The 14610-nt window shown below is 39.6% G+C and overlaps 1 protein-coding gene across 2 annotated transcripts in view; it reads right to left on the minus strand.

The window, feature by feature from the left end:
• The window catches only part of tst (superkiller complex helicase subunit twister), an 89446-nt gene that overhangs the window by 67511 nt on the left and 7325 nt on the right, over positions 1-14610 (minus strand). For both annotated transcript variants that reach the window (XM_083118954.1, XM_083118955.1), the window contains exon 3: positions 6-185. In XM_083118954.1, coding sequence (XP_082975080.1) covers positions 6-185 — 180 coding nt within the window. The remainder of the gene's footprint in view (positions 1-5; positions 186-14610) is intronic.

A 14610-nucleotide genomic window follows, 5' to 3' on the forward strand; every position in this document is an offset into this window, starting at 1 on the left:
CTAACCTTCAAGGTGGTTGCCAGCGGACAAAGATCCACATGGTACAATGAAGTATAAGTTGGTTGTCTTGGCCAATACTTCTGAGCCTGCTCATGGTCATGGATTGGTAAATGGTCTGGACACAGAAGGAAGTTTTTTAGCTGCTTCTTGACATCAGGGAGCACAGGGGGTGCACCAAAAGGCAGCTGCAAGAAAGATTTCAGTATAATTACTCCATGCACCTTGTTACAAGATAACCAACGATGCCTTTAGAAAGGATGCAGGATGGTGTTCACCTCTTTGATTAATAAAATTAAAATGGATGTTTCAACACTAAACTTAAATTAGCTAAATACTTGTGTGTTGAAGCTGCAGTAGCTCAGTTGTTAGGGCGTCTGACTACCATGCGAGAGACCTGGGTTCGATCCCAGGCGGTGGAGAACTGGGACATTTTCTACCTGTTCAAGCAGCTCTGGTGCCCACCCAGCATTGTATATAGTAGGTACCTGGAGGAAACTCTAGGGGGTAAAGTCGGCCAGGGGCATGGTGCTGATCACAACACCCCCAGCTCGGCCGAGACCAAGAAAGTGTGGGTCCCTAACCCCACACCCCCTATACACCTTCATGGTATGGTGCAAAGCACAGGGGAGCACTTTACTTACTTCTTACTTTACTTGTGTGTTGTTTGATGTATGAAATGTATGCCTATTTACATTGAACTTACATGAAGATAGGATTCAACTGGGATGAATCCGTTTTCTTGTATTGACAATGGCTTCGAAAAATAATACATATTAATAGATTCTTAAGTCTTTACCTGTTGCAAATAACTGTTTTGTTATGTTATAATTCTTGCATTTTTCTATTTATTTTAATATTATTTTCCTTTGCAGAATTGCCTTTTCATAGAAATTTTCATGGTCTAACTAGAAATAAGCTAGATAATAAATGTATGTTGTTGTATCTTTATTTTTCATGCCATCTTTTTTTACTTTTTCATGTAATCACGGTGATAATAATTTCCGTAACTAATAATAAAAATATTAGCTATAATAATATGCTCATCATTAACAATAAAATGTATTGTTATTATTTGTAAAACTTGATTAGTATGAGGGGATCCATCCCGAAATATGTTTGTGGATTTTGCTTCAAGGCAACTCCCTCTGAACAACAATAATAATGACAGGGAGGACTGTGAAATTTAAAAATTGATGGCTATGATCAGGTCTGTTATACTAAACAACAAAAGATTTCATAGTAGTCATTCAAGATGTAATAATATCCACTAAATCCACAGGGAAAATGTCAAAACAAAAACTGAAGATTAAAGATACTGTTGCTACCAAAAAGGACAGAAACTGAGAATCATACCTTATCGTGATGACGTATGAATGTTCAGAAAGAACATATAATAAGTAAGACAGGATGATGCATCCATCATATGTATGTACCAATTTAGTTGGGGTGTGTAATGTTCCAATTTCAGTGTATCCAGGTGCAGTTTTAATTATTTTTCTTTTATAGCATCCGAGAAGTACCAGTGGTATATACTGAACCTCTGGCCAGAAGGGAACAGAGGCAGAGCCACATTGGAAATTTGGGATCAACACATTTTTTATGGATTAAAAGTGCCTGTTTTCAGATTAAATCGGTTTTAAACATTTTTTAAAAAATGTAGGCCAAATGGGCATTCCCTTCCTGCGACAGTTTTAATTCTTTTTTACATTTAACAAAAAATATTTTCTACACTTATAATTAAATGTACATAAAATAATATACAGGGTGTATCAGAAGTCCCTTACCACCCCTTGTAAAATCCGCAGTGATGTATTTTCATGGAATTTCATATGGGCAATACAAAATAGGCATAGGGGGACACCTTTTGGAGTACTATGTCACGGAGACGGCCACCATCTTGGTTCTACCTTCACTTCAACTTTTTTATTTAAAATGATAGGTGGGTCATGTGAACATGACCATAGGCTAGAATTTCGTCAGGATGTCAAATCTGAAATCAGATTTCATGTAACTTCATTTGGTGAAAAGTTATTGACAACTGAAAGTGATGTTCACCTGTTAGAGAATGTGTTCCACATGTTGTCCGTGCTGGGCAATGCATGTGTCCAGACGCTTCTTCCAATGTCTGTGGACACCGATCAAGGTATCTGTTGAAATTTGATCTAAGGCAACCATGATCCGTTGCTCCAGATGATGAAGATCACGAATTTTCACACCATACACCATATCCTTAACGTGTCCCTAAAGGTAAAGTCCATTGGAGTTAGGTCTGGTGATCAGGCAGGCCATTCAACTGGCCCACATTGACCAATCCATGCCCCAGGAAATTGTTCATCCAGGTACTGACGCACCTGGATGCCATAATGGGGAGGCATCTTGTTGAAAAAACCTGGGAAATGTACCATCTTCCGACATCAGAGCTGGCAGTATCAGTTCCTGTAGCATCCCCAGGTATCGTTCCGTATTTAAATTTCCTTGAATGAAAAAAGGACCAATTATCTGTGTTCCCCATATGCCTGCCCACACCATAATTTTGCCTGCACCGGTCATTTTGGAGGGATCTGTCCTTGAAAGGTTGTCATGCGACCAATAGCGCATGTTTTGCCTATTCACCTCCCCATTTACGTAGAAGTTCACTTTATCGGAATGGAGTATCTGCCGATCTGGATCGGACTTGGAGAGGTGTTGCTGCATTTGCACCTTATATGGATGCCACTTGTGTTTCTGTAGCAACCGGTACACTGAACTGTGACTCATAGCACATTGAATTGCTATACGTGTGCTCCGCTGTGATGACCTCGAGAAGGAGGCCAGCACTGCCGTAGCTGTTGCTTCATCTGTGACTCTCCGCGGTCGTCCACTACGCGGTCTGTACAAGACCGTGCCAGTCTCCTCGAATTTGCTTAATAACTGTGCCACTGCAAAATGTGACACAGGGTGACGTGTTGGACGATGCAGGTTGAAATTGGCAGCCATTGCACGGGCACTTCTCCCACCCTAGTTTGACGATCTGGATGCGTTCCTCAGTTGTTAACGGCATGTGCACCTGCAACAAACAGGTAAACATCACCTTTAGTTGCCAATAACTTTTCACCAAATGAAGTTACATGAAATCTGATTTCAGATTTGACATCCTGACGAAATTCTAGCCTATGGTCATTTATCACATGACCCACCTATTATTTTAAATAAAAAAGTTGAATTCAAGATGGCGGAACCCAGATGGCGGCCGTCCCCGTGACATACTCCAAAAGGTGCCCCCCTAGGACTATTCTGTATCGCCCATATCAAATTCCATGAAAATACATCACTGTGGATTTTACAAGGGGTGGTAAGGGACTTCTAATACACCCTGTACATTGACATAGGAATATAAAATACATGTAAATAGCATACATTTAATTTAAAAAGTTCAAGCCGATTAATGTTTCAAATGAACATCCTTCCCCCCCCCCCAAATAAAAACAAGTACAACACCACATACAAGTATCAAAGAGAGACAATAATATAATATGTAAGTTGGTTAATATTGAAAAAAGTTACACAAATACATTTCAAATTTCATAGCTTCACAAACAATAATTAACAGCTATATTTCAAAGACACAAAACTACTATTTAATAATTCCTTATCCTTTCTTAGGGCTTTTATTGCAAAACAAACCCTACCTGTATACTTAAACTTTACAAAAATAAAAGAGGATGAAAGGGATCGTGCATTATCGTAATGGGTGATTGGAATGCTGTAGTAGATGGAGGTACAGTAGGAAGATATGGATTAGGTGAGCGAAATGAGAGGGGGGAAAGCCTGGTAAATTTCTGTAAAAGAAACTCCCTAATTGTTGGAAACACACTGTTCCAGCAACATAAGAGAAGGAGATACACCTGGATATGTCCAAGATATTCCAAAAGATACCAGATAGATTACATACTGGTACAAGAAAGATTTCGAAATTGTTTGAAAAATGCGAAGACATTGCCAGGAGCTGACATTAATTCAGACCACATCTTGCTAATAGGAGAAATCAATCTTACATTGAAGAAGATAACACAAAACCAGGTGAGCAAGAAACCCCACTTAGAGAAGCTAAGGGAAGAAGAAGAAAGACAAAAATTTGCAGAACATTTCCAAGGAAAGTTTACTAAGTTTAAAGCTAGTTGTAACAACATGGATGAGATGTGGGATGGAATAAAAAGCTGCTTACAGAAGGCAGTGGATGAAACAATATGCTACAGGGAAAGGAAAAGTGCAAAGAAACCATGGATTACTGAAAGTATGCTGGAAAAAATGGAGGAACGGAGAAAATGGAAGAATGTAAATACAGAAGAGGGAAGACATAATTACAGGATACTGAATAACCAGCTAAGAAGAGAAACTGACAGGGCAAAAAAACAATGGATGAAACAAAAATGTGAAGAAATTGAAGAACTGGAAAAAAGAGGAAGGTATGACTTGATGTATCGTGAAGTAAACTGCTTGGGCTTCCAAAAGAAGAAATGGAAAACAATGTGGATGATAGAAGACGAGGAAGGATGTGAAATCACAGACAGAAAAGGAATATCGAATGTGTGGGGAAAGTACGTTGAAGAGCTCTACCAGAAAGAGAATCACCCAGACAGTCTGAATGTAGAAAATGAAGACGACGTGCCTGATGATGAGAAAGGATACTATACCCTGAATGAAGAATTTGAGCAAACACTCAAAGAAATGAGGAATGGGAAAGCAACGGGCACTGATGAAATTCCTGTTGAACTTATCAAATGTCTGGGAGATGGAAAAAGAGAAATACTACACTTATGCAATGAAATCTATGAGAAAGGGGATTGGCCACAAGATTTCACGGAGACTGTTTTGGTACCTCTGCAGAAGAAAAGCAATGCCAGAAAATGTTCTGAGTACAGGACAATCAGCTTGATATATCACTCGGCAAAAATTCTTCTAAGAATTCTGAACAGACGCCTATACTCGAAGGTCAGTGGCGAGTTAGAGGAAGAACAGTTTGGTTTCAGGAAAGGGAGAGGTACAAGGGATGCAATTGGTTTACTGAGGACCATTGGGGAAAGATATTTAGAGAAAGGAAAGGAGGTGTTTGTAGTATTTGTAGACCTGGAGAAAGCCTTTGATAGAGTGAATTGGGTTAAACTCTCAGAAATTCTGAAGAAAATTCGGGTAGATTGGAAAGAGAGGAGATTTCTAAGCAACTTATATATGAATCAACGAGTTAAAGTGAGAACAGGAGACGAAATGACAGAAGGCTGTGAAATTGGAAGAGGAGTATGACAAGGATGCTGCCTATCGCCTACTTTGTTTAATATCTATTTAGAAGATATAGTGAAAAATTGTTTCCAGGAAACAGGAGGTGTCAAATTGGGAGGAAGAAGAATAAACTGCATAAGATTTGCTGATGACATGGCATTATTCGCTGAGGATGAAATAACCATAAATAGTATGTTAGAAGAGTTAAACAGCAGCTGTGAGCAGTATGGGATGAGGATTAATGTAAAGAAGACAAAGGCAATGGTTATAGGACGGAAACCAAGGAATATTAATGTGAGAGCAAACAGTGAAAGAATCCAGCAAGTGGATAGCTTCAAGTACCTCGGATGCACTACAAGCAGTGACATGAGCTGCAACCAAGAAGTGAAAATGAGAATCGCAATAGCAAAAGAAGCTTTCAATAGAAGAAAAAATGTTTTTGTGGACCCATGGACATAGGTCTAAGGCAGAGATTAGTGAAATGTTTTGTGTGGAGTGTAGCACTATATGGTGCAGAAACCTGGATGTTGAGAAGAAATGAAGAGAAACGACTCGAAGCTTTTGAAATGTGGACATGGCAAAAAATGGAGCGTGTAAAATGGATGGACAAGGTAAGAAACGAAGCCGTACTGAAAAGAGTTGGTGAAAAAAGATCTATACTGGAGACCATCAACAAGAGGAAAAGAAACTGGTTAGGACACTGTCTAAGAAGGAACTGCCTGCTAAGGGATGCCTTGGAGGGAATGGTTGAAGGAGGAAAAGTCCGTGGAAGAAAGAGATATCAGCTTATGGATGATATTAAATTAACTGGGTCGTATGCTATTACGAAGCATAAGGCGGAGAATAGGGAAAGCTGGAGATTGCAGTGAAAAACCTGCCAATTAGGCAGAAAACAATGAATGAATGAATGAAGGTGCTTTGTTTAATCCTGCCTTTATTTTTCTGTATATCCTTTGTGTCCTCTACAGGTTATTTTTTTCAAATTATCAGCCTGAATTATTATTATTTTTTTTTTACTCTGGTCATTTAAATCTTTGATAATTTGTCTTTGAGGATTTGCTTTTAGTCTCATCTCCTCCACATACTTTTCTTTCTCTTTTATTTTAGGTTCCTTTCCTTTTTTCTTAATTTCTCAGTTCGTTTGTTGAGAGATATTTTGTGGCCTGTTTCTTCTTTTCTTCTTCCAGCAGCTTACATTTTTCTTCAGCTAGATATTCAGCAGCATTTTGTGAGCATACACACGTGCTCTTTTATGAGGCGGCTTAACTTAGATTTCATTACAGTTTCTGTTCCCTTCATAGCGGACCTAACTCTCTTCAGGCATCACAGTTTCACCACGTAGTGGAGTTCTTTTACAGGTTAAAATGTCTCTGTCAACACGGTTTTCCATGATGTATAATCAAACATGCCACACCCAAGCCTTGTATAATTGGTATTTAACAAAGATTTCCCAAGACCCACTTACCATTGGCTGGGAGACATGCAAGTTCACACACCTGTTAGTCCATTTCTACATAACTGTCACCCAGATTCACACAACTCAGCAAGTTGGGACTGCTGAGGCAGCACCTCATTAATTGGTGTGACATCATATGCCTTTCAAAAATAACTTCATGGAGGGAAAGAGGAAGTTCGATGGTACAAGGTCAGGAGAATAAAGAGGATGACGTTGAATTTCATAGCAACGGAAGCATGCTTCCCTTTGGGAGACATTTGCAGTGTGGACAGGAGCACTGACTTACAAGAAACAGACACCGTTGGAAAGCATAGAGGGTACTTTAGTATTATACAGACTACCTCATTTGTCTATGTGATGAGGAATGCTTACGAGGTTACATTAGGCCTGTTAGGTTAGCTTCCATTAGCATAAATACCACCTAAATATTTTTTTTTTTCATTGTATTTATGCTAATGGAACCTAATCTCGTCACGTAGACAAATGAGGTAGTCCGTATAATACTGAAGTACCACATAGAGTATCTTTCTTTCTTATTTTTTATGTGCCTTTTTGGGTGGCGGTGATTCATAGTGCTTCTATTCCTTACACTGTGCTTTAGTTTCTGGGCCATAGTGATAATCCCACAGAATCCTGTGTAATTAGTTTGGTGAAGAAGTTCTCTTGTCTTTCCTTGGTACATGGCTAAAAGTTTGAGTGAGTATCTGACTCAGTCCTCCTCCTAGAAAGGTGTGACTAACTGAAAGAGCTGAAACCTTCTGCTTACGCAGATGTTCTTTGATGCTTTTTTCCAGACCCCACACAAATCTTTACTCTGTCAGCTAGTTCCCAAGTGATTACGTGATAATCTTGTATTATTGCAGCCTCAACTTACTTTAGGTGTTTCCATCAGTGGCTAACTACAGTTGACTGGAATAGGAGCCACTTCCACTGATGTCTGACCACATTTGAATTGGCTATGCCAGTGCTTTATGACCTCTCAGAATGGGGTTTCTGCACCATACACCATTGTCATCTCCCGGAAAACTTGTTTGGGAACAGACTCGTCATAACTGCTCTGTACTACATTGGCTACTTTCTCATATCTTCCTACAGCGTTACGGCCCTAAATCAAACTCGGTTATTATGTCAAGGCTAAAAATCGCAATATGTCACATGTAAAGATGCATGTGTTTATCCATGTGCACATTCATTGCCATATGATGACTGTTAAGTGGGTTAAGGGAAAATCTTTATTGAAAGCCTCTCATATATCTCTGAGGGTTCATTTTGAAATCTCCTGCCCATCATTCATCAATGCACTTTTTTACCATCAACATTCTCCAGGATATGCAAATTCCACTCTTTGTGGACACTTCATCTAGCTTTATGCATGGAACATCATTAGGGAGCCTTTAGCAAAGTTCATAAGTGAAGCAAAAAAAGTTAAAAAATATATATATATATAATAAAGGACAGTACTGATAATAAATGAAAATGAGTTCATCAGTAGTCACAGTTTAAAAGGAGCTTCCTTTTTTTTTAAAAAAAACAACAAAAAAAACGGCAACTTGGCATACCATAATATTATAAACATGCCTTCAGCCATGTTTTTCTCTTTATAAATTAAATTAATGTGTTTCTTTATATAAAATGCCACAGAAACAGGCAAAAAACTTCCTCCTTTAAAATGAAAAACTTTAGTGTAATCTGACAGTTTATTCCAGTCTGATGTAAAGTAAACTAAAGTGCTCCCCTGTGCTTTGCACCACGCCATGAAGGAATAGGGAGTGTGGAGTTAGGGCCCCACACTTTCTTGGTTGGTTGGTTGATCTGGTGTTTTAAGTCCACTTTATGCACAGTAAGGCTAATCGGAACTGGACCTACAGTTTAAAGTGGGGTCCTATCCACCATGTGCCTCCACCGGGAATCGAACTCAGGAACCCCACCCTGCCACACACACTTTCTTGATCACGGCCAAAGGTGGGGGTGATGTGATCAGCACCACGGCCCTGGCCACCTTGATCCTCCAGAATTTCCTCCAGATATCCACTTTATATGATGATGGGTGGGTGCGTGAGCAGCTTGAACAGGTGGAAAAAAATCCTGGTTTTAACCCACCAGGGATTGAACCCGGGTCTCTCGCATGGTAGTCACATGCCCTAACGACTGAGCTACCATGGTCAAAACTTCATTTCTTCATAGTTTGTGGATTGTTTGCAGCAGCAACTTAACAGTGAAGAACAAAAGAATGAATGATGTAGATTATACCAAGAAAGTAGAGGAACAACAGCATAATTTTACTCCCCTCCTAGATCCCAAACCCCTCCTTCATATTTGTATTTTTGTATCACCTCTTATATGTTTTGTTCTGACAGTGTTCCAAACTACATTTGTATTTCCCACTCAGAAAGTATGGTAGCCTTAACACGTCACAAGATGTGGGGATGAACATTACTAAAAAATGCTTTAATTCTTCAGCCTAGGATATAAAGCATGGCTCTAAAAATACCCCATCGCAAGGAAAAGGAAGAGTATTAATATAAAAAAACAAGAAAAGATGTAAACTACGCACTATATTTTCTTCTTAGCTGCGGACCAAGAGTTTCATTTAAACACCTAATATGTATAAATTTACATTTTGTTTGCTAATAAGTAGACAAACAAACAACTCGATGAGCACTGTCACAACATGCATTGCCTTTATCAAGATCTCAAATCTGCTAACCATTAAATAACACAGTGATACAAAAGTAGGATTTGTAGCTTTCTTGGAGACATGATTCGAACAAGTGTCCTTGGGTTACCAACCAGGCTAAATGTTAGTGTCTTTTTAATCACTGGGACAATCCATGTCAAGTGGTCCAATCCATGCCGCTCGACAATTTTTTAAAAAACTAATTTTCTCTGTGCAGTTACTGTACCATGTTGTTAGTTGAAAACAGTAATTATTTTAAATTTAGTGGCTGTAGGTTTTGAGTGGCAGCCATATTTGTTTTCAAAGATCCGCCATTTGGTGGTGTCGTAAGGGGTTACCGAATCTGAAATATCTCAGTCCCAAATTATCCTATCAATGTGGAACAAAAACCAAAATGATCAGCAAACTGTAAGCTACAAGACTGTGTATTAGCCATTGTTATACAACCTTGGTGACAATGAAGTTCAACCAGAAAGGAATACGTGATTAAATGCACAGAGGCATAGGCGGTGGAATGGGTGACCCGCAGAAGTGACGCATGTGTGTAAGAGGAGGCGTGTGAGCAGGCAAGAATCGTGATCCCAGCATGTTGCACCCAAGGTCACGTAAAGAACGAAAACGGGGAACTATACGTGTGACATTGAACTTCGACCAGGCACCAGACCCATACGGAAAATTCCAGATAGTGACACATTCGACGGAAGCATGACGTCACGGACACGATAAGGGAGTCCGCCGTATATAAGCGCGTGCTGTGCACCGAGGAACCGCAGTGCATCATCACCATGGCCAGGGGCAAACCTACTGACAACACCGTGAGGAGAAGAGTGGGGGAGTTGCAACGGGATGGACTCAGTGAACGGGAAATAGGGCGCCAACTGAACTTACCCAAGTCAACCGTCCACTGCATCATCAAACACCACCAAAATACGGGTACTACAGAGCCAGGTAAGGCTCCCGGTCCAAAACGCCTGCTGAGCGTGCGTGACCTACGGATATTTAGGTGCTATATCCAGACCAACAATCATGTTTCTGTGGCCGAATTACGACTGTGGACTCGAGAACGCTTTCACATTGAAGTGTCAACCAGAACCATTCGCCGTTACCTACAGCGATGCGGTTACCGAGTGTACAAGGCGAAACGTAAACCCTTCCTTTCCATGTCGAACAAAGGCAATCAACTACGGTGGGCACAAACGTACCGGGGATGGATATTTTGGCAGTGGAACAGGGTTTTGTGGACGGACGAATCCATTTTCAATGTTGTGTACGGGAAAATACGGAAAACAGTCATTTGTCGGAAGGAGGAACAGGATGAAGCAAAATGTTATGCACGTCGGGTACAGAAACCTGCGTCAGTGATGGTATGGGGATGCATGACGGCATCTGGGGTTGGCCCACTACACGTCTGTGAGGGCATCGTGAATGCACACGCCTATACACGCATACTGGAGCGGCATCTTCCCACAGTGCGAAGGCACCTGTTCCACAGGCAGCGTCTCATCTTTCAACACGACAATGCCAGGCCTCATACAGCGCGGCTGACAACAGAATGGTTGACTCGCCATCATGTGCGAACTCTGCCATGGCCACCATCGAGTCCCGACCTCTCACCCATTGAGAATGTGTGGCGTGTTCTTAAGCGACGTGTGCAACAGAGGGGACCCACGACAGTGGCTGCTCTTATCGCCTGCCTGCAGGAGGAATGGCACCGCATCGATGTGGAATACCTTGAACGACTCGTCCGCAGCATGCCCCGACGCATTGCCACAGTTATTCGCCGACGGGGCGGCGTCACACCATGGTAAACAGGATCCCCTCTAACAGTGGTCGAACTTCAATGTCACGTGTAGATGGACGAAAAAGGTTTTATTTTGTGTGGACACCATACATTGCTGCGTTGCAGCGGAAATTTATGTTTTCCTTTGTTACATGTAGCCTACTGAATAAAATATGTTCAGCATATGCATGTGTTCTCCTTCTTTCACAACGCACTCCTATATTTGTGACTGGTCGAACTTCATTGTCACTAAGGTTGTATATGAATTATGAAAGGGTGAAATTTACGTTTGAAAAAGTAGGTTATTGACGCTAAAAGTCCTGATTTTAGCAGATAATATTTGCAAGAAGGGAAATGGTCAGGAAGTTGAGCTTTACTGGATAAAGAGCTCTGATATAGATGTGCTCATTCACCAAGTTTCAACCCTTAGACATGCCCCCTTTTTTTCTAGAAATGATTAAAAATTAGAAAAGTAAAAAAAGTGCACCTTTCACAGGTAGATAGATATCTCTGGTGGGGGACCTGATAAAAATATACAATCCCTCCCCATAACAGTTCGGTATGAATATATTACGTTCCAAAAATTAGGATTTTCAGATTTCATTATAACTACCTTTAATATTAACACAAAGTTATACCTACAAATAAGCATATGCAGAAGCATGGATAAATGAGAGTTTACTGTATATACATCATAAATCAATTGACAGTGGACGAATAACTCACAAAGGGGTTTATCACAGCATACAAGAACAACACTGAGACAACATATCCTCTGGAGACAAAATGTGATCACTGCTTATCATCTGAAAACTCCTCTTGGTTACTATCCTCTTTGTTGTCCCTCCTATCCCATCACAACGTTTTTCCCATGACAGGAAGCAAAAAAGTGCCACTCTACTTCAAGACCAAAATCGTTTTTGTGATTACACAAGTTGATGATGTTTCTCCTATTCTTATAGCGGCTCGCAGCCCCATCCGAGAAGTATATGATCTTTGTCACTGATTACTTAATTAATATCTTTAATTAAATGACTTTGGAAGGTGTGAACTGCTGTGGAGGTGTGCTCTAAATAATCACTGATAATACACAGACTTCTAGCTTTTAAATCACCTTTATCACTTAGTTTATAATAGTAAACAAATGGGTGAAACGTTGCCTGTTTGTTCACCCAATGAAACTTCGAATCTCATCTTGAATAACAAACGAGAAGTTTTCTGAAAAATCAGCTAAAACAATGCATTCATAGCCTGAAAGACACCTTTTCTTGTCTGCAAGAAAACTAGATTGTACTTCGGACACATAGTGATGTGGCTTGAGTTTTCTGTGTTCTGCTGTAAGGTCCTCAAGAAAGTCTTCCCTTGGTTTAACTAGGGTTAACATCTCAGCACGATCTGTTGTTACCCATTGATTGTAAATAATATTGTCAGGAATTTCGTCTGTGAACTCTTCTTGCAACAGAAGTTGAAGTAGATTTTCAGGATCTGGACACTTCATGCAGTTATCCATCATGCATTGTGAATTGTTGAGATCGCAGGTCAAAATTTCAAGCAAATCTTTATAGTCCACATTTAACTTAGCCCCGTCAATCATTAACTTTACATTCTGGTGATACACACATACACATACAGAATGTGTTCCTGATGTGCCAGCAAATACACACCACTTGGATCTAAGTTCATAGAATTTTGATCGCTTAATTTTACAATCTGGGGTTGAATCCTTGAAGTGTAAGAACAACTCGTTCCATGGTGGTTGCGGTAAACGCGGTTTAAAATTACTTACGTGAAATTTAAAAGATTTCGTAATTCCGCGTTGCACAATTAAATGGTTCAATCCTATTAATTTCGAAGATCCACTGTCTTCGAAATTAATAGGATTGAACCATTTAATTGTGCAACGCGGAATTACGAAATCTTTTAAATTTCACGTAAGTAACTCGTTCCAGTTAACGAGTAGTAACTGTTTCTGCTTGTGAACTTTAACACCATCAATTTGCACAGATACATAGTCTTCTTCTTTTACATGCGTCTGGCAATATTCCTTGACTTTTTGTTAGTTCCCTCGCCAGTTTAACTAAACGTTCTGAAACATGAAATTCAGTACTCACTTTCCTTCTTGGCCAAGATTTGGGTATTAAACTTATTATTTTCAGCAACAGTGCATTTCTGTTTCAGTTTTTCAATGAGTACTTCATATTCTTTGGCCAACGACACTGGAGGCACATTTTCTGGTTCATCAGCAACTGAACTTAGTTCACAGGAAGCTGCAAGCCTTCTTTGCAGGTGTGTAGACAATTGCTGTAACTTCTTGCAAATTGCTCGTGGTCTTTGTTCAGCACTTAACTTTCTTATTTTGGAAACCAGTGATAAACCTAAATTTGAACACGTTGCATTCAAAATTTCAATATTGTCTGATGAAGGAAAAAAATCAAGGTCATGGCCTGATTCATCATCATTGTTTTTGTTATTGCACTTTTCCTTCACAACAAATAGTCTTCTGTAGCATGTAGCACATAATGATTTTCCAGGAATCAGATCTACAACATAATTCTTTTCCTTTAGTAGGTGTGCACTCGTAATTTCTGAAAGTCATTTAGTTATGACTTTTTTATGGATTTTTAGAGGGTCGCAACACGATTGCCTTAATGCTTCTTGATACTGGCCCATACACATCCTTATGACATTCTTCACCACTTAATTTACCTACATCACATTCCAATTTGTCACTGACTGGATGTAACGATACACAGAATTGCAGAAACACAGCCTTCCTCTTCAGCTGCAAGCATCTGAATGAGACACCAGTGGTGAATTCCCATGAGATGCATGTCTGAACATGATTGTGTATTTTGGAATGAGCAACCTGCTTACTGCTTTCATGTATATCTATTCTATTTACCTCATATAACTTTTTTGTATGCTTTGATAACCCCTTTGTGAGTTATTCGTCCACTGTCAATTGATTTATGTATAACTTTGTGTTAATATTAAAGGTACTTATAATGAAATCTGAAAATCCTAATTTTTGGAACATAATATATTCATACCGAACTGTTATGGGGAGGGATTGCATATTTTTATCAGGTCCCCCACCAGAGATATCTATCTACCTGTGAAAGGTGAACTTTTTTCACTTCTCTAATTTTTTTATCATTTCTAGAAAAAAAGGGGGACATGTCTAAGGGTTGAAACTTGGTGAATGAGCACATCTATATCAGAGCTCTTTATCCAGTAAAGCTCAACTTCCTGACCATTTCCCTTCTTGCAAATATTATCTGCTAAAATCAGGACTTTTAGCGTCAATAACCTACTTTTTCAAACGTAAATTTCACCCTTTCATAATTCATATATAACAATGGCTAATACACAGTCTTGTAGCTTACAGTTTGCTGATCATTTTGGTTTTTGTTCCACATCGATAGGATAATTAGGGACTGA

The sequence above is a fragment of the Lepisma saccharinum genome, chromosome 3 (genome assembly GCF_977018435.1).
Source record: "Lepisma saccharinum chromosome 3, izLepSacc3.1, whole genome shotgun sequence".
Classification (NCBI taxonomy): Eukaryota; Metazoa; Arthropoda; class Insecta; order Zygentoma; family Lepismatidae; genus Lepisma; species Lepisma saccharinum.